The sequence below is a fragment of the Nicotiana tomentosiformis genome, chromosome 2 (assembly GCF_000390325.3).
Source record: "Nicotiana tomentosiformis chromosome 2, ASM39032v3, whole genome shotgun sequence".
In the NCBI taxonomy this organism is placed as follows: domain Eukaryota; kingdom Viridiplantae; phylum Streptophyta; class Magnoliopsida; order Solanales; family Solanaceae; genus Nicotiana; species Nicotiana tomentosiformis.
In genome coordinates, this window is record NC_090813.1 from 71,636,050 (window position 1) to 71,656,384 (window position 20,335).

The 20,335-nt window shown below is 40.5% G+C and overlaps 2 protein-coding genes across 2 annotated transcripts; one reads left to right on the top strand and one right to left on the bottom strand.

Annotated features, from left to right (window-relative positions):
• Nucleotides 1-6,387: 6,387 nt before the first annotated feature.
• Nucleotides 6,388-8,270, bottom strand: LOC138905022 (uncharacterized). Its single transcript, XM_070193526.1, has 3 exons — nucleotides 8,176-8,270; nucleotides 6,909-7,122; nucleotides 6,388-6,555 (listed from the first exon to the last, which is right to left on the bottom strand). Exons 1-3 carry the CDS (start codon nucleotides 8,268-8,270, stop codon nucleotides 6,388-6,390), a joined length of 477 nt encoding a protein of 158 aa, XP_070049627.1.
• A 9,798-nt stretch (nucleotides 8,271-18,068) lies between these two features.
• LOC138905023 (uncharacterized) lies at nucleotides 18,069-19,886 on the top strand. Its single transcript, XM_070193527.1, has 2 exons — nucleotides 18,069-18,396; nucleotides 18,508-19,886. The coding sequence occupies exons 1-2, from the start codon at nucleotides 18,069-18,071 to the stop codon at nucleotides 19,884-19,886; spliced, it is 1,707 nt and encodes a 568-aa protein (XP_070049628.1).
• The last annotated feature ends 449 nt before the right edge of the window (nucleotides 19,887-20,335 follow it).

Below are 20,335 nucleotides of genomic sequence, written 5' to 3' on the forward strand. Positions count from 1 at the left end.
TATCAATCAAAAATTAGGGTCGAGGATGATCAGTCGGGAGCCCCGTACGGACCTGTTCATCAGAACAGGACAGTTATTAATCAAAAGCAGATTGACAGAGAACAAAGGTCGAATAGAGACCGATATCGACCATACGTCGCAGATCGGGTGAACAACGGTTCAGCACGCAACGCAGTTCGGAACAATCGAAGGATTGATCGAGGACAAAATTCTCAGGGGCTTATGAGTAAGAGAGGCTTCGATAAATATGCCGATCCTATAGAAGCACCTCGATTATCAGAATATAACTTCAGCGTTGGTGCATCCGCTCTCGTGTCGGCCATCGGACGCATCAAAGACACTAAATGGCCTCGACCAATGCAGACCGATCCTGCCCAAAGAAATCCCAATCAAATGTGTGAATATCATGGTACCCATGGCCACAAAACGGAAGATTGCAAGCAACTAAGAGAGGAAATAGCTCGCTTATTTAACAAAGGGCACCTTCGGGAGTTTCTGAGTGATAGGGCAAAGAGCCATTTTAAAAGTAGGAATTTCAGCAAGCAAAACGAGCAAGAAGAACCGCAGCACGTCATCCACATGATCATCGGCGGCATCGATACCCCTCAGGGACCAATGCTTAAACGCACTAAAACATCGATGGTGAGGGAAAAACGATCTCGGACTCAGGATTACGCACCCATGAGGACTCTGTCCTTTGATGATGAAGATGTAGAGGGGGTCATCCAACCTCACAATGATGCACTGGTAATATCCGTACTCGTGAATAAAACTAAAATTAAGCGTGTGTCAATCGATCCAGGTAGCTCGGCCAACATCATCCGATTGAAGGTAGTGGAGCAGCTCGGCCTACAGGATTAGATCGTACCCGCAACTCTGGTCCTAAACGGGTTCAATATGGCATGCAAAATCACCAAAGGTGAGATAGTCCTACCAATAAACGTGGCCGGAACCATCCAGGAAACAAAGTTTCACTTGATCGAAGGCGATATGAGATATAACGCCCTTTTCGGAAGGCCATGGATCCACAATATGAGAGTTGTGCCTTCGACCCTATACCAGGCCCTCAAATTCCTGACGTCGGGAGGTGTCAAAATGGTGTACAGAGAACAACCAGCCGCGAAAGAAATGTTCGTCGTTGACGAAGCTAAACCAGTGTCCTCACTTTCGCCGATAAAAGGATCGGCCCCAGAAGGAGAACGGGACACCAAATAGCAATCACAGACATTGGCTTCAACCCAGCCAGACAACTAGAAAATCGAAGAGGATAGTGATCAAAGGGTCCCTCGATCTTTCATGATTCCCGATGACTCCGACGCCACAAAATCGACGATCGAGAAGCTAGAGCAAGTCATATTAATCAAGCACTGGCCCGAGCGAAAGGTATACTTGGGAACGGGGTTGAGCCCTGAACTCAGGAAGAAACTCGTTCAATTTCTTATCTATAACATCGATTGTTTTGCCTGGTCCCATTTAGATATAACAGGGATCCCGCCGGACATAACGACGCATCATCTAAGTTTGGACCCCAGGTTCAGACTGGTAAAGCAAAAGAGAAGACCCCAGTCCGATAGAAAGCACACATTCATAAAGGACGAGGTAATCAAGCTTCTCAAAGTAGGGTCCATTCGGGAGGTTAAATATCCCTAATGGTTAGCCAACGTAGTTGTAGTCCCTAAAAAGGAAACAAACTTAGAATGTGCGTGGACTATAAGGATTTGAACAAAGCATGCCCCAAAGATTCCTTTCCGCTGCCCAATATCGATCGCATGATCGATGCCACGGCCGCCCACGAGATCCTCACTTTTCTCGATGCCTATTCCGGGTATAATCAAATCCAGATGAACCCGGAGGACCAGGAAACGACTTCATTTGTCACCAAGTATGGAACGTATTGTTATAATGTGATGCCCTTCGGGCTAAAAAACGCGGGGGTTACTTACCAATGCCTAGTAAATAAAATGTTCGAAGAACAAATAGGAAAATCAATGGAAGTTTATATTGATGACATGTTAGTTAAGTCCCTGCGCGCAGAGGACCATTTAACTCATTTGCAGGAAACGTTCGAGATTTTAAGGAAATTCAACATGAAGCACAACCCCGAGAAATATGCTTTCGGAGTTGGTTCGGGCAAGTTCCTCGGCTTCATGGTGTCACATCGGGGAATAGAGATTAACCCCGATAAAATCAAGGCCATCGAAGACATCGTCGTTGTGGACAGTGTGAAGGCCGTACAAAGGCTAATGGGTCGGATTGCTGCCTTAAGCCGGTTCATCTCAAGATCATCTGATCGAAGTCATAAATTTTTCTCCCTACCCAAAAAGAAGAATGATTTTTCTTGGACCCCGAGGTGCCAACAAGCATTAGAAGAACTAAAGTGATATCTATTAATCCCACCACTGCTTCACACTCCAAAAATAGACGAGAAAATTTGTTTGTACTTGGCAGTATCGGAAGTCGCCGTAAGCGGTGTCCTAGTTCGAGAAGAGCAAGGTACGCAATTCCCCGTTTATTATACGAGTCGAACCTTAGGAGAGGCGGAAACTAGATATCCGCTCCTAGAAAAATTGGCACTTGCACTGATAAGCGCCTCAAGAAAGTTAAGGTCGTACTTTCAATGTCATCCCATATGTGTATTGTCCACTTACCCGCTTCGTAATATTTTGCACAAACTCGAGTTATCAGGCCGACTGGCCAAATGGGCCGTCGAACTCAGTGGGTACGATATCGAATATCAACCCCGCACGGCCATCAAGTCTCAAATTTTAGCAGACTTCGTGGCCGATTTCACACCAACCCTCGTACCCGAAGTCGAAAAAGAACTGTTGAAATCAGGTACATCATCAGGGGTATGGATCCTTTTTACGGACGGGGCTTCGAACGTAAAAGGGTCCAGGCTGGGCATAGTTTTGAAACCACCCACGGGTAGCACTATTAGACAATCTATTAAAACTATCAGGTTGACTAACAACGAGGCCGAGTATGAAGCCATGATTGCAGGTCTCGAGCTAGCTAGAAACTTGGGAGCAGAAGTCATTGAAGCCAATTGCGACTCTTTGCTGGTGGTGAGTCAAGTAAACAAAACCTTCGAAGTTCGAGAAGGTAGAATGCAAAGGTATTTAGATAAACTGCTTATCACTTTGCGCCATTTCAAACAATGGACTTTACGGCATATACCACGGGAACAGAATAATGAGGCCGATGCACTTGCGAATTTGAGGTCGTCGGTCGAGGTAGATGATACGGGCTCAGGGAATGTTGTTCAACTTTCGAGATCGATAATCGAAGAAGGTCACGCCGAAATAAATTCTACAAGCTTAACCTGGGATTGGAGAAACAAGTATATTGAATACTTTAAAAGCGAAAAACTCCCATCGGACCCTAAAGATTCCAGAACCCTACGGACCAAAGCTGCTCGATTCACGTTGGATTCAGACGGAACGTTGTACCGAAGAACGTTCGATGGACCGTTGGCAGTATGCTTGGGTCCGGGGGATGTCGATTACGTCCTACGGGAAGTGCATGAGGGTACTTGCGGGAATCACTTTGGAGCCGATACATTAGTCCAAAAAATAATCAGAGCAGGGTATTATTGGATCGATATGGGCAAAGATGCGAAGGAATTTGTTTGTAAATGTGACAAATGTCAAAGGTTTGCACCGATGATCCACCAGCCCGGAGAGCAACTCCACTCAGTCCTATCCCCGTGGCCATTCATGAAATGGGGAGTGGATATCGTCGGCCCTCTGCCATCGACCCCAGGCGTTCGAGAAAATAAGAGAGAAAGAAGTTATAGACTTTATTTGGGATCATATCATATGCCGATTCGGGATACCCGCCGAAATAGTATGTGACAATAGAAAATAATTCGTTGGCGGCAAAGTAACAAGATTCCTCGAAGACCACAAGATAAGAAGGATACTGTCGACGCCATACCACCCTAGTGGGAATGGGTAGGCCGAATCAACAAACAAAACTGTCATTCAAAACTTAAAGAAAAGGTTGAACGACGCTAAAGGGAGATAGAGAGAAATCCTGCCCGAAGTCCTTTGGGCATATCAGACAACGTCAAAATCCAGTACAGGGGTGACCCCGTTCTCCTTAGTATATGGGTCCGAAGCATTGATACCAGTTGAAGTTAGTGAACCCAGTGCCAGATTTTGATTCGCGATGGAAGAATCAAATAACGAGGCTATGAATACAAGCCTCGAACTATCGGACGAAAGACGAGAAGCTGCTCTCATCCGAATGGCCGCCCAAAAGCAGCGAATCGAAAGATATTATAATCGAAGAACCAAGCTCCGCCATTTCAAGCCATGGGACTTAGTGTTGAGAAAAATTACCATCAATACTCGAAATTCGAATGAAGGGAAGCTAGGACCGAATTGGGAAGGACCATATCAGGTACTCGAGAACATCGGAAAGGGGTCGTACAGGATCGGCGTTATAAACGGCAAACAACTATCAAGCAGCTGGAATGTATCACATCTAAAACGGTACTACTGCTAAGGTACAATATTTCCATATTCGTTTATATCTCAAAACTGACCCCTGCAGAAGTCCGAACAAGGGACAAACCTCTCGCTAGAAAGCACGCGTTGCACTCTTTTTCCCTTAGACCGGTTTTATCCTAAATGGGTTTTTCGGCAAGGTTTTTAATAAGGCAACCATTGATCGTGCAGCATTTACGACAATATCCGAGGTCCCACAAGAAAGTTAATTCACAGCAACAGGGTCCCAATAGGAAAAACTATAAGAGCCAAATGGTCGAAGCGAACCATGCTCATATAGATTGGCCCGAACCCAGGCGTGTAATAACGTGCGAAGAAAGTTCTCTTCTTTATCGACATCTTATATCCAATGAAAATTCCTCTATTTTGAGATTTACTGTGCAATCAGAATTAAGATTCACTCGACCAAGCCTACGGGCTATTTTTATTTCGAGTTCGAGCAAACACTCACTCGACCATTAAGCCTACGGGCTACATTACTTCGAGTTCGAATCATTCACTCGACCAAGCCTATGGGCTATTTTTATTTCGAGTTCGAGCAAACACTCACTCGACCATTAAGCCTACGGGGTACATTACTTCGAGTTCGAATCATTCACTCGACCAAGCCTACGGGCTATTTTTATTTCGAGTTCGAGCAAACACTCACTCGACCATTAAGCCTACGGGCTACATTATTTCGAGTTCGAACCATTCACTCGACTAAGCCTACGGGCTACATTACTTCGAGTTCGAATTATTCATTCGATTAAGCCTACGGGCTACATTAATTCGAGTTCAAATCATTCATTCAACTAAGCCTACGGGCTACATTAATTCGAGTTCGAATCATCCATTCGACTAAGCCTACGAGCTACATTAATTCGAGTTCGAATCATTCACTCGACTAAGCCTACGGGCTACATTTTTGAGTTCGAGCAAATACTCGCTCGACCATTATACCCACGGGCTATATTTCTTCAAGATCGAAGCATTGACAACTAATAAGCCTAAAGGGCTACATTATCCCAAGTTTGAGTAAACGTTCGCTCGGTTGCAGAGGCTAAGAGGTCCAAATTTGATTAAGTTGTTTAAAAAATTGTGGAAACATTCATAAGGCGAATAAAGTCCTCGCAAAACGGGAAACAAAAACAGAAGCAAGTCGGCAAAAGGGGAGATATGTCTATACACAAATTTATCTGCATGGGTGATTACAACGTAAAAACTAAGAACTAAATTTCTCGACCGAGAGCGGTCTATTCTTCATCAGGTTCCCCCCATTTTCGGATCCGCTCTTGCTCCCATCGTCGTCATCATCACCATTAGAAACCAGAGCTTCAGCATCAGCTTCGAGTTTTTTTGCCCTTTTTATCTCTTTAGCGAGATCGAAGCCACGAGCATGAATCTCCTCGAGAGTTTCCCTTATGGATCGGCACTTAGCAAGTTCGGCGACCCAATGCGCTCGACTATCAGTGGACTCGGCTGCCTCTCTTTCCTAGACTTGGGCAGCTTCAGCATCGGCCCGATAGATGGCCACGGGCGCATCTGCATTTCCCTTTTTAGCATCGGATTCGGCCTTGGCGAGTGCAGAGGCCAACCGAGCCTCAAGCTTCTCAATTCTTCTTGCTTGAACCAGGACTTTTTCCTTCATTTTCTGAAGTTGGGTTTCAGACGATGATAACTGGGCTTGAGCAGTCTCTTTTTCTGCAGCAAAGCGGTCCATACCTTCTTTCTACCGCAAGGACTCCATCCTTATCACGTCGACCTCCTCACGAAGCTTCCCGATCATCTCGATTTTTTGCTGCATTTGTGAGACCGAAATGTTAGCTATCATTCCGGTATCAAGCCCATAGGCTTTCAAAAGAATCATTACCTGCTCAGACAAATCATTCTGATCTCAATAAGCCTTGGCCATCTCAGCTCGGAGGTCTTTTATTTCCTCCTCTCTCTGCCCTAAGGAAAGTCTAAGGGAGTTCCTCTCGTCAGTAGCGCGGTGTAGGTCGGACGCGTATCGATGCAACTCATTCTGGGAACGAGAACATTGTTCTCGATGGACTGCCGCTGCCTACAAAGAAACAAGAAGCAAAGTTAACGAAAAACTAACATAAAGATAATACCGACAAAATAATTTTAAAGGCTCACCTGATTCAAAGCCTGACGCAATCCTTAAAAAAGATCCGACTCATCACCAGCACCGGCAACGTCCTCAATACCGGTAAACAGGTCATGAAACGGATCTTCTTCATCGTGTGGCCTGTCTAGATCGAGGGCTCCCAGAGCTTGAGCTTCCCGAATCACCCCTGCGGAAAAAGCGGGAAAGGTAGACGAATCCTCGATCGCTGCTGCCCTAAATGACTCGTTTGGAGCGTTCCCCTCAGCTCGGAAGGGTTCGAGGGGATCTTCGATCGTATCCCCTACCGGTTGACTCTGATGAGAGGCGTCTTCGACATCCGATAGTTCGGGAACTCTACCTGAATATTTCTCCGGTATATCTTCAGTTCGAGGCGGAGCCTCATAGAGCATCATCGATCCAGCCGGTGATGAGGCATCGGTGGCTTTCTTCGTTCGGACCGCCAGCGCGGACTCATTGTTCTCTTCTTCTTCTTCTTCTTCTTCTTCTTCATCTTCATCCCTTAGACGCAGAACGGATTCCACGGTCAAAGGAATGACATTCTTATTCGGCTTACGAGCCGTCCTCTTCTTCGATTTTGGATATTCGGGAACCGAGGCTCTCTTCCTTTTATTTTCCTTCACCGGCTTTGGGACAGAGGTCAAAACATCCTCCTCATTAGACAGGGGCCTCAAGACCGTGTCTTTACCCAAACCTGCATATGGGAAACCTTATAAAAAATATTTTGAGAAATGCCTCGTTCGGATCATCAGAGTCCGAGAAATGAGCTTACCGTGATTTTTGGCCTCCCACCGACCCTTTGACAAATCACGCCATGAGCGCTCAGCGTATGTGGAGGTCGAAACAAGAGCTCGTACCCAGTTCTTGAGATTGGGAACCGCTCCGGGCATCCAGGGAACTGCTACATCACAAAAGGAGGAGTGTCGATAAGAGAATAAATGGAAGAACAAAATAGAAGCAACAACAAGATCACACTTACGTTTCATATTCCACTCCTCGGGAAAGGGCATCTTTTCAGTCAGAATCAGGTCCGAAGTCCTTACTCGAACGAACCTGCCCATCTAACCCCAGTCCATGTTCTCATCAATACTCGAGAACAGAGCCTTGGTAGCCCGACGCTGGAGTTTTATTAACCCTCCTCGAAAAATTTGGGGACGGTACAGCCGAATAAGATGATCGAGGGTGAACGACATCCCCTCAATTTTGCTCACAAAATATCGGATTAGGATAATGATCCGCCATAAAGAAGGATGGACCTGGCCTAGGGTTACCTGATATTGTCGACATAAGTCAATAATGACGGAATCGAGGGGACCCAAAGTAAAAGGGTAAGTATATACAGTCATAAACCCTTTCACGCAAGAAGTGATATCTTCGTTAGGGGTAGGTATTATTATTTCTTTTTCACCCCAATTGCAATTCTTCTTTAACAGATCGAGGTGCTTCTCGGTTATCGAACACATGTACCTCGATACTGACTCACATCGGCCAGGGACCGATGAACCTTTATCAACCTTAAAATCTGAAGTAAGGACACACGCCCCGGGAACATACTCCTCAGGCCGTGGTTCTACCGGTGTCTCATCAGCGACACACTGTAAAGATGAAATCTTCTCTTTCTGAGGAATGGTTTGCGATGTTTTCGCCATTTTTGAATTCAAAAGTAAGGAATAGAAGAAAGTGACAGAGATTTGGTAGAATTGAAGAGAGGTTTTTGCGGAAAGAAATCACAGCTTTACTGGTAAGTTGGAGAGTACGAAGAAGAACTTGGAAAATTTTGGAAGATAGAAGATGTAAAAATGGTAAAAGATAAAAGTAAGGGTTATTTATAGGTTCAAACGATGGCGGTTCAGTATCAGCAGTGGCCGACCACCGCCTGACATGCATTAAATGCCTTGAAAGACTAAACTGACGGGACAACTACCAAATGCATCATGGTCGAACCCGATGGAAACGACAAGATATAATCCGATCGAGCTGTTGAAAATCATATCGTTTCTCGCCATATTCTTTCTGAGAAACGAGGGGACTATCTGTATACGGTCGAAATAGATTTCAGCCTTGGCATGTCCGATCGAGTTCAAAGGATGATGTATCGAAGTAAGATCCCGAAGGGGGACGAACTAACCTCGAACCCGGGGAGGCCGGTCCGTGTCGAGATCGATATCATAATCAAACTCGAATAAGAATCGAACCATGATGCAGGGTAGACCTACCGTGCTGATAATCCAGAGACCAACCAACATTGACCTGGAATCAATTCGAGGGCTCGAACCAGGATCGGGCTCGAACCAAGATCACAAGTTCGAGCCGAAATCAAGCTCAAACCAAAATCGAGGATTCTAAGTAAGATCGAGCTCGCAGACAAAAGCTGTTGCAATCCCACTAGAGAGAATCTTGGCAGAAATTATGGAAAAGCTGACTTATCATGGGTCTCCCACTGAATATTTATTTTATTATGCTTGGAGCCGAATCCCTCCACTATAAAAGGGCTTGGTTATCATTTCTGTAGGACAAGTTTTTCTAAAACTTACATTGTAATTAAAGTACTATATTCTTCTACGGTAAAGAATCGTTCTTTCAGTTTCTTAGATTGATTCTATTTGTCGAATTCTAAGGTTCATTGTTCTTGATAACCTTATCCAGATTGCATTATCTCCAATCTACATTTACATTTTTATTTATCCTTGTATTTTGTATCAAGTTATGCCACATATCCTCGGAACTGCGTATAAATTCAACTCTATCCATTTTTCGGGTAAACATGGGGAAAGGAACATTGCTTCACTTGTACCAGTTAAGTTCTGCACCTTTTGGTTTACTTTTACTTACTTCCCTTTTTCAATATCAGCAACTCATTAAAAATGCAATTATACCCAAGAACAAAAAGTTTTTTATGCTTAATTCATGAGATTTTCTATTACATTCACAAAGACATACATTAATAAGTTCCTTCGTGCTTTTTTTGGACAATGTGTATAGTTTTTTTCAAAATACTTATTGAGCCTTAGCATGTATTCAATTCAAGTTATTGCAGTTTGTGTATTCTTGGTGTAATTGTAAGATGGCCCCAGGATGTTAACAATTTTGTGGATTTTCTAAACTACTGCAGACATGAGAGGATAGAATTAAATGAGAAGTAATATTTATCTGTCTGTTGATGGTAGTTGATGCATACTTTAAAGGACTTCTTAGCTAACAAGAAATAATTATATGTTAGGCTATCCGAATTTAATATTTTACAAGGCTTCTTCAACAGTACTGACATTAGCAAACTAATGTTTCACATGCATTCTTTTTATTTTTAATGTACCGCCAAGAAAAATACTTCTGTATTCTTTCACTTTTGTCTTCTTATAGAGATTTTGTATGTTTAAAAACGTTGTTTGGGAAAAATGATTAATGAAGTATTTACAAAATTAAGTTGTTCTTTTTTAAATCTCGTGATGTGGAGAACGATCCTAATCCGACTTTAGGAAAGTATAGTCTCAGGTTGAGCTTGAGCAGATATGAATCAAAAATTTTACTAAATTGAGTCTTTTTATTTCAGGATAAATGTGCTCAGCATATCTGATTCTATACTTTGACCATGTTTTCTCCTTACATTTCTTTTGATTAAAAAGGTAAATTTTCTAATTACAAACAACACCGAGATTGTGCTGATAAGTTCAACAAACTAGCTAGAGTATAATTCTTTCGGCTATTACATACAGTATTATGGGCTCTATCATCTTACCAGCCGTTAGGAACACTTTTCAAATTACATTACAGACCTTACAATAAACTACATCTATAATACCAAAATCGCCAACTCGGAACAAAGAATATATATCCATCTTTTAGAACTTTCAAATTTCTACATTCACTTGGCATCTTTAGAATGCTGAAAGAGATCTAGGGCGTGGGGTATTTATATGAAATTTCATCTTCAAACCTTCTATATGTCGACTGTCTTACTCTATTTCTCGAAGATAATAATGGAAGAGGAAAGTTTACTGTCTTATTTTGTCACTGCTTTTTGGCTATGGCAGCATCCAAAGAAATAGGATGAGGTATGGAATGGAGGTTGATTGATTGGAATATACATTATTAGGAAAAGATTAAAGTTATTTGCCTACTTTGATTTGTGGGATGAATGCTCAGGAATGTTTATGTTAGGCAACAAATCTATAGTTGTACTTATTCTTGGTATTAAAAAAGAAGATAGATGATTGAAGAAAACAATAAGAAAAAAAGTACTTTTGAATCTTTCAACTTCTGATTTGTTGGTTGTAACTCCATAAAACTAATCTACAACACAGTATCAAAGAAACAAAGCTGGAATTTATTGTTGATGCTTTTGGGTTGCAACTGAGATTTATTTGATACTCAAATGACATAAGTGATCAGAACGAAATATTAAGATTACTCTAGAATATGAGACATTATCGCTCTATGTTGGAGTATACTGAAGATTAAGAGCTTTCATTCATTGGGTTCTCTGATTTGGTTGATACTGTTAGTCCCACCAATATTGCTGTATTTGTAAATAATAATTCTGAAAAATATAAGTTATCGTAATGAAACAGTAATTAATTCGAGCCCACTGAATTCACAGTGCTTCCTTAAGGAATTTAATCCCCTCCTAGTACCCAAGGTTATGGATTATTTCCTCCCAAGATAGAACGAATCACACACTGGTGTAGCGGTACTTCAAACCCCAGTGTTTCAGCGAACACAAAGTTCGGTAGCAAATCACAATTACAGTTGTTTTGTTTGAAGTTAAAACAATGCAGAACAAAGGAGTAGAAACTCAAAAAATCGTATGAAAATGCTGAGAGGAAGGAGTGCGATGTATAGCCAAAGTTGAGCGTTTTCAGTTTGGTGTATTTCTTCAACAGCTGCTGCACATATTTATAGCAGTCAGCTTTGAAGATGAACGACCCTCCACCCTTCATGGTGGAGCATGCACTAGCTTGTTTGTGGAGCAAGCACTTACAAATGCGGATAATCTTACGTTAATATTTACTATTAACAAATAAATTTGGTCCAAAAAATTAATCAATCAATCGATTGATCCGAAGCCGAAGCCGAGCCGAGCAAGCGACGACGACGACGGCGCGAGGCTTGCTTTCTTCTTAACTCTTTAAGAGCTACAAGAAGAGTAATTATATATATACCCACCAAAAATCTTTTCCTCTTCCAATATGGGACAATGTCTCATTGTCAAGAGGGGAAAACTTAAAATTTTACTCAAAAATTTTATTTTTTCCTCCATTTTCCATTCACCCTCATTCTAAGACTATTTCATCTTAAATAACAAAAACCTCAACAATCCCCCACATGAATGGGGAATGGCTATATCACGGAAGTATGCATGAAAAAACTGTGTGATTTGCAAGCAATGATTAATCGCATCTGGATAAGTAGGTTTCCCTTTGAACTTTCCGTAGTGAACTTATGTCGGATATACTCGGTCAATCGGTAGATTTGATATCTTTGAACCGTCGATCTTTGGTGTATACCTAGATAACCATAAGTCACACAATCAACTCTTAATCGTCTTTCGTTCTCATTGTTGTGTTCGTTTCAGCCATGAACACCGCCTGGTTTCATAAGTGCGTAGAGAACTGGCCTTACAAAGTTCTCCTTGAAGCGGCTAACACTTCACACTTACATAGGTGATTCCTAAACGTGTCATCCTGTAGATACACTATTTGATATACCCCGTATCAAATTTAGAAATCATTAAAAAGCCTTAATGCTTTATCCTTGGTACTGAACATTGTCTCATCACGAGAATGGACTAAAATTTTATTTGACAATGTTGAACCGTCATTAATGACTTTGTTTGATCTCCTTGAACCTAGATCTTGGGATCTCCAGTCTTCTAGGTAGAGTTACCGCCACAATGACTTATTCTCGGCCATAGCCCCATTCCCCTTGATGATTTCTCAACTACCTCTCTAGTTAGGCCTTTTGTAAGTGGATCCGACACATTATCACTTGACTTTACATAGTCAATCGTGATAATTCCTCTAGAGAGTAATTGCCTAACGGTTTTATGTCTTCGTCGTATATGACGAGATTTACCGTTATACATAACGCTCCCAGCCCTTCCAATTGCCGCTTGACTATCACAATGTATGCATATTGGTGCCAACGGTTTGGGCCAAAATGGAATGTCTTCCAAGAAATTCCGGAGCCATTCAGCTTCTTCACCGGCTTTATCTAAGGCTATGAATTCAGCCTCCATTGTAGAGCGGGCAATACATGTTTGTTTGGACGACTTCCAAGATACCGCTCCTCCACCAATAGTGAATACATATCCACTCGTGGACTTAGAATCAGTTGAACCGGTGATCCAATTTGCATCACAGTATCCCTCAATCACCGCAGGAAATTTACTGTAGTGCAAGTCAAAATTCTAGGTATGTTCTAAATATCCCAAAACTCGTTTCATTGCCATCCAATGAGATTGGCCTGGATTGCTCGTATATCGACTCAGTTTACTTATAGCACAAGCTATATCTGGTCGTGTACAATTCATGATATACATTAAGTATCCCAACACACGAGCATAATCCAATTGTGATATGCTTTGGCCTTTATTCTTTGCTAATGCAAGATTCACGTCAATTGGAGTCTTTGCAACTTTAAAGCCCAAGTGCTTGAATTTTTCAAGTACTGTCTTAATATATTGAGATTGTGACAATGCCAGACCTTGAGGAGTCTTATGGATCTTAATTCCCAGAATTAAATCAGCAACTCCCAAGTCTTTCATATCAAACTTGCTATTGAGCATACGCTTAGTAGCATTTATGTTGGCAATGTCATTACTCATTATCAGCATATCATCCATATATAGGCAAACAATTACTATGTGATTTGGAACATTTTTAATGTACACACATTTATCACATTCATTTATCTTAAAACCATTTGACAACATTCTTTGGTCAAATTTCGATGCCATTGTTTGAGTGCTTGTTTTAGTCCGTAAAGAGACTTAACAAGTCTACATACTTTCTTTTCTTTACCTGGAACCACAAACCCTTCAGGTTGTTCCATGTAAATTTCTTCCTCCAACTCTCCATTTAAGAAGGCCGTCTTAACATTCATTTGATGAATTTCAAGATCATACACTGCAGCTAATGCTACTAACATCCGTATGGACGTAATTCTTGTAACTAGAGAGTATGTATCAAAGTAGTCTAGACCTTCTCCTTGTCTATACCCTTTGACTACGAGTCTTGCCTTGAATTTATCAATAGTGCCATCATCTTTGATTTTTCTCTTAAAAATCCATTTAGAACCCAAAGGTTTATTTTCAGGAGGAAGATCAACCAATTCCCATGTATGGTTGTTCAATATGGATTCTATTTCACAATTGACTGCCTCTTTCCAAAATAATGATTCCGAAGAAGTCATAGCTTCTTTAAATGTTTGAGGCTCATTCTCCAATAAGAAAGTCACAAAATCTGGTCCAAATGAAGTAGACGTTCTTTGACGTTTACTACGTCTTGGATCCTCCTGATTACATATACTTTCTTTTGTTTCTTCCCGAGGTCGTTTAGATCTTTCACCAAACGACTCACATTCCTTTTTATACGGATATATATTTTCAAAGAACTCAACATTATCTGATTCTATAACCGTATTATTATGAATGTCGGGATTTTCTAATTTATGAACTAGAAATCGATATGCTTTACTATTTGTCGCATATCCTATGAAAACACAATCAACGGTTTTCGGTCCTATCTTTACCCTTTTGGGTTTAGGAACTTACACATTTGCCAAACACCCCCACACTTTAAAATAATTCAAGTTGGGCTTCCTTCCTTTCCATTTTTCATATGGAATGGATTGTGTTTTGCTATGGGGCACTCGATTTAATATTCGATTATCCGTAAAAATGGCTTCCCCCCACAAGTTCTGTGGCAAACCAGAACTTATCAACAACGCGTTCATCATCTCCTTTAATGTGCGATTCTTTCTTTCCGCAATCCCATTAGATTGGGGCGTGTAAGGGCTGTTGTTTGATGAATAATTCCATATTCTAAACATATTTCTTCAAAAGGAGATTCATATTCACCACCCCTATCACTTCTTATCATTTTTACTTTCTTGTTAAGTTGCGTTTCAACTTCATTTTTGTATTGCCTGAATGCTTCTATTGCTTCATCTGTACTATTCAGTAAGTAAACATAGCAATATCGAGTACCATCGTCAATAAAAGTTATGAAATACTTCTTTCCACCGCGAGATGGTATTGACTTCATGTCACAAATATCTGTGTGAATTAAGTCTAAAAGATTTGAATTCCTTTCAACTGACTTATAAGGATGTTTAACATACTTAGATTCCACACATGTTTGGCATTTTGATTTTTCGCATTCAAACTTAGGCAGTACTTCCAAGTTAATCATTTTCCGTAAGGTTTTATAATTGACATGACCCAAACGTACATGCCATAAACCATTTGACTCAAGTAAGTAAGAAGAAGCTGAAATATTATTATTGTTTTCCACAACCATTACATTTAGATTGAAAAGGCCCTCGGTGAGGTAACCTTTTCCTACAAATATTTCATTCTTACTTATGACAACCTTGTTGGACACAAAAATACACTTAAAACCGTGCTTAACAAGAAGTCCAGTAGAGACTAAATTCTTTCTTATTTCGGGAACATGAAGGACATTGTTAAAAATCATGACCTTGCGTGAAGTCATTTTCAGAAATATCTTCCCATATCCTTCAACTTTTGTTGTTGAAGCATTTTCCATATAAACTGTCTCTCCGGGTCCAGCAGGAGCATAAGTAGCAAAAGCTTCTCTAACTGCACAAACATGGCGAATGGCTCCAGAATAAAATCACCACTGTTTAGGATTTCCCACCAAGTTACATTCAGAAAGCATGGCACACAAGTTATCAACATCATCATGCTTTACTACCATGTTTGCTTGACCCCTTTTCTTGTCTTTCTTCGGAGCACGACACTCCGTAGATTTGTGTTCGATTTTCCCAGAGTTGTAGCAGTTTCCACTGAACTGCTTCTTGCTTGGGTTGTATTTCGGAACAGAAGCCTTCTTCCTCTTTTTGTTATCTTCAACAATATTTGCTCCCATTATTGTTGAATTTCCACGGCCTCTCCTTTCAGCAGTTTTATTGTCCTCTTCGATTCTCAACTGAACAATGAGATCTTCAAGGGACATTTCCTTTCGTTTGTGTTTCAAATAATTTTTTGAAGTCCTTCCACAACGGAGGCAACTTCTCAATCATTGCTGCTACTTGAAATGCTTCATTGATGACAAGATCTTCAGCAAGTAGATCATGAATAATCACTTGCAATTCCTAAACTTAGGTAATAACAGACTTGCTATCTACCATTTTGTAGTCCAAAAATTTTGCGGCAACGAATTTCTTCATCCCAGCATCTTCAGTTTTATATTTCTTTTCAAGCACATTCCACAATTCTTTTGACGTCTCCACGCCACTGTATACATTATACAGATTATTATCTAGTCCGCTAAGAATATAATTCTTGCATAAAATATCAGAATGCTTCCATGCTTCAATCACGACAAAGCGTTCATTCTCTGGAGTTTTATCTGGCAGATCAGGAACATCTTCCTTGATGAACTTCTGTAGACATAACGTAGTTAAGTAGAAGAACATCTTCTGCTGCCAGCGCTTGAAATCAATCCCGGAAAATTTTTCGGGTTTTTCTGCCCGTGCCAACGTCGGTGTTCGGCTTGTCGATGCATTGGCAGTCACCGTCGGAACAACTTGGTTTTCGCTTTTAGTCGTCATTTTTTTTTCCTGTAAAAGAATGACACAAACAAACTTTTAATAAACGTTTTCAAACTAGAGTAAAAATCACGTAGAAAATTTCATTTTTCCCTCCATTTCCCATTCACCCTCATTTTAAGACTATTTCATCTTAAATAACAAAACCTCAACAGATACATTTAAAAATCAAGTAGCAGGTAAGAAGATCGTATGGAGATCATCTTAATTAGGTATATTTTACTTTTATAATGTTAATGATTGCGACGTAGCTCTCAAAAGGAATTTTATGTCATTTTTTAATGTGAAAAACCCAGAAATTACTATCTCGCGAGGGACTAGAGTATGTGCAGGAAATGAAGATTAATCCTTGAGAAATTCTTGAAATATTTCAATCAACTCCTCTGAGATAGTTCAAATGCTTGAATATTCTGATGTCCTGCTAACTCCTTTGCTTTTACACATAGAATAAAAGTTACTAAGCTACTAAAACATAAAAATTTAGCAACAAGTGTAAATGTTCGTTCGCAAATATCCTAATTGATTCCCTCATATAAATTAATAACATGTTTTTCTATATATCAACAATTGTTTTGCAGGAAAATAAAGTCCTTACCGCAGCTTGCTTCTGACTTTTTATCTTGTACATAGATGTTCCAGTGACTACTATATGCGTGGAGCAAAAGTAATCAAAATTACAGCTTTATCTTCTCCTTCCCTTTCATTTTTTTCAATAATAATAATTGCAGCAAGTTTGAACTTTGAATAATGCTTCTGTCACAGGATAGTATCTTCTTTAGCTGGATTGACAGTAATGCTGCTCTGATTGCCGATTAGTCTGGTGTGCTGCGATTGTATTAATTGGTAAGCTCTTTTTTTCTGATTTTGTTTTTTGAGCGTTTGATTTGTTTGATTAGTGGATGTCTGCATGTGAGTTTTATTTCTCTAGTTTTCTTTTTGCACCATTCCTAGCCTCAACATTCCTTTCTTCTTTTCGCTTTTTTTAAGTTGTGAGGGCACAGGGTATTTGTATTGGTAAAAAATAAATGTTACACGTGAAATTATATGAGGATGACAGGGCAAGATATGTGGATCACTAAGAAGATGACAACTGGAGTGACGCATTAAAAGATTCACAATTTACAACAGGTACGAACAAATCACTCACGAGACGAAAGGGTAAGGTTGCTCGAGCCTAAATTACTCGGTGAAGAGACACAAGCATGAAGAATTAAGACAGTAAAGAGGGGAGATTCATGAACCTCTAATTAATGTGGAAGAAGAATTAGAACCGTTACAGAATCTTCATGAATAATTACGGTTGCCAATTTTAACGTTTCATTAATGTCATTAATGCTCATAATGATTCGGTCATAAAAGGGAAGAAATGTTATATTTGTAAATTCCTATATAAGGGAAGGGAATTTCATTTGTAAGGACACGTTCTGATGAATATTGGAATATAATTACTTTATTGTGCTTTCTATTAATTACTTTGTCATTTCTGATTCTGATTTCCTTTCTTATTTTTGAGAGAAAATTGAATTTCTTGATTATCAGTAACCCGAGTTCTTCTAAAAATAGGCTTTGACTCAGAATCTAATTCTTTGATTAAACAAATTGGTTCCGTTACCGAGAATCTAATAAACTTTTCTTACTTTCCAAATCACTCAATCATGTCGAATATCAATGACAATAACCAGCAGGTGGAAGGAGTTCCGTCACCTCAAGGAAGCCCACGCAATTCAAGAGAAGCATCACCAGAAAGATTCACTACTCATAACAATGAACAACATGGAAATGAACAAACTGTCGAGCATGATGTTGTGAAGCAGTTAATTGCTGAGTACGTGAATGATGCTCTCCAGGTTTTTGTGAGGGGAATACCAATTGTACCACCCACACCTCCACCAACTAATACTGCAATTGTGGAAATTCCACGATCATGGTTAGCTAATTCTGGAAGCGGAGGAACTCCCAACGAGTCACGTGATGGGAGACCAGGTACGCCTAATAATTCTGATTTATAAACTTTAATACTAACCTTGCAGAAACAGGTGAAGGAACAAAACGACCGTATTGAGCAAATACCTGACGTACCACATGTGATCAAAGGAGTTGATTTCGACAAATATTTACAACAACCATGGAAACCAAGCGCAGCTCCATTACCAATTCCCAAAAAGTTCAAAATGTCTAACATCCCGAAATACGATGGAACGACCGATCCACGTGACCACGTTACTGCATTCACCACGGGAGTAAAAGGCAATGATTTAACCAAGCAGGAGATTGAATCTGTGCTGGTCAAAAAGTTTGGGGAAACACTTACTAAAGGAGCGTTAACATGGTACTCTCTTTTACCTGAAAATTCTATTGACTCTTTTGCTGAGCTTGCAGATCTATTTATAAAAGCACACTCGGGTGCACAAAAAGTTGAAAAGAGAATGGAGGATATATTTAAAGTAAAGCAAGGAGATATAAAATTACTTCGAGAGTTTGTAGACAGATTCCAACGTGAAAGAATGTTGCTACCAAGAGTACCCGACAATTGGGCAGCCATGGCATTTGCAAGCAATTTAAACGAGAAAAGTTCAGAAGCTACGAGGAGGCTTAAAGAGAGCCTACGAGAATTCCCTGCCACGGCATGGAATGATGTCTATAATAGGTACAGAACCAAATTACGAATCGAAGAAGATATCGTAGCTCAATCAAAGGTTGAGGAAAAAATAGGTCCGAGGCGGTCGGAATCTGAGAAGAGGTCCGGTAAGAATAGGTATGAGCCTTATATGGGACCTTCGGGGCGAGAAGCTCATTCCAAATTCGAAAATGTGCGGGCTGATCACAGGTTCGCAAATAGAGATTCAGGTTCATCATCATCGAGATTCAGAAAAAATCAAGGTGAACGTAACAGAGATGCTAATGCAAACGCAAGGATTGGGGACTACAATTTTAACGTGAGTACCTCCGAGTTGGTCGTTGTTTTAAGAAGCATGGGAGATAAGGTACGATGGCCTAAAGAGATGAGATCAAATCCAAATAGAAGAAACCCAGACTTTTGGTGCGAGTTCCATAATGATCGCGGCCATAGAACATCAGACTGCAGATTATTACAAGGTAAGGTGGAACATTTATTAAAGCAGGGCTATCTGACGGAATTGTTCAGCGAGAAAGGCAAAACTTACATGAAAAATAGGCAAGAGCCCCCAAAACCTCCGTCTCCAAAGAGAACAGTAAATGTGATAAACGGCGGGGAAGAAGTCAATGGCGTAACCTATACAGTCGCGAGAAAAACAACAAAGTTCACAGTAACTCACGGGAAGCGAACTCGCCAAACTCTGGAAGACGGCAACATAACCTTTGATGATGCAGATGCCGATGGGTTAATGATTCCTCACAACGATGCACTGGTAATATCTTTACTTATACATGATACTAATGTAAAACGAGTTTTAATTGACCCAGGTGGCTCTGTGAATATCATTTTATTATGAGTGGTGAACGAAATGCTGATGGGCGATCATGTAGTTCCAAAAGCACGTTCCTTATCTGGGTTTGATAACTCAACTATTATTACAAAGGGCGAGATTGAACTAAGCACATACGCAGAGGGGGTCATCAAAGAAACAAAATTTCAAGTGATAGACACAGATATGGCCTATAATATGATTCTTGGGAGGCTGTGGATTCATGATATGGATGTTGTGTCATCCACATTACATCAGGTTATCAAATTTCCTTCAAAATGGGGAATTCAACATATTCGAGGAGATCAACAAACTTCAAGGAACATCAATTCGGTGATACAGCCAAGTCAAAAAAATACGAGTACAAATCAAAAAGATGCGGGTGCAAGTGAGAAAGATGCGGTAAATCAAATTTCAACAGAAATTGTATCAAAACAAACAGACGTGGATTCCAGACCAGATGTAATTCAAGAGCC

What these genes read in the sequence shown, in the direction of transcription:
- LOC138905022 (XM_070193526.1), bottom strand. Translation starts at nt 8,270, where the DNA reads ATGGCGAAAACATCGCAAACCATTCCTCAGAAAGAGAAGATTTCATCT. An exon ending in GTAGAACCACGGCCTGAGGA is followed by an intron (nt 7,123 to 8,175) that starts GTATGTTCCCGG and finishes TCTGCGTCTAAG; the next exon opens with GGATGAAGATGAAGAAGAAG. An exon ending in CCTCTCATCAGAGTCAACCG is followed by an intron (nt 6,556 to 6,908) that starts GTAGGGGATACG and finishes GTTTCTTTGTAG; the next exon opens with GCAGCGGCAGTCCATCGAGA.
- LOC138905023 (XM_070193527.1), top strand. Translation starts at nt 18,069, where the DNA reads ATGTCGAATATCAATGACAATAACCAGCAGGTGGAAGGAGTTCCGTCA. An exon ending in GTCACGTGATGGGAGACCAG is followed by an intron (nt 18,397 to 18,507) that starts GTACGCCTAATA and finishes ATGTGATCAAAG; the next exon opens with GAGTTGATTTCGACAAATAT.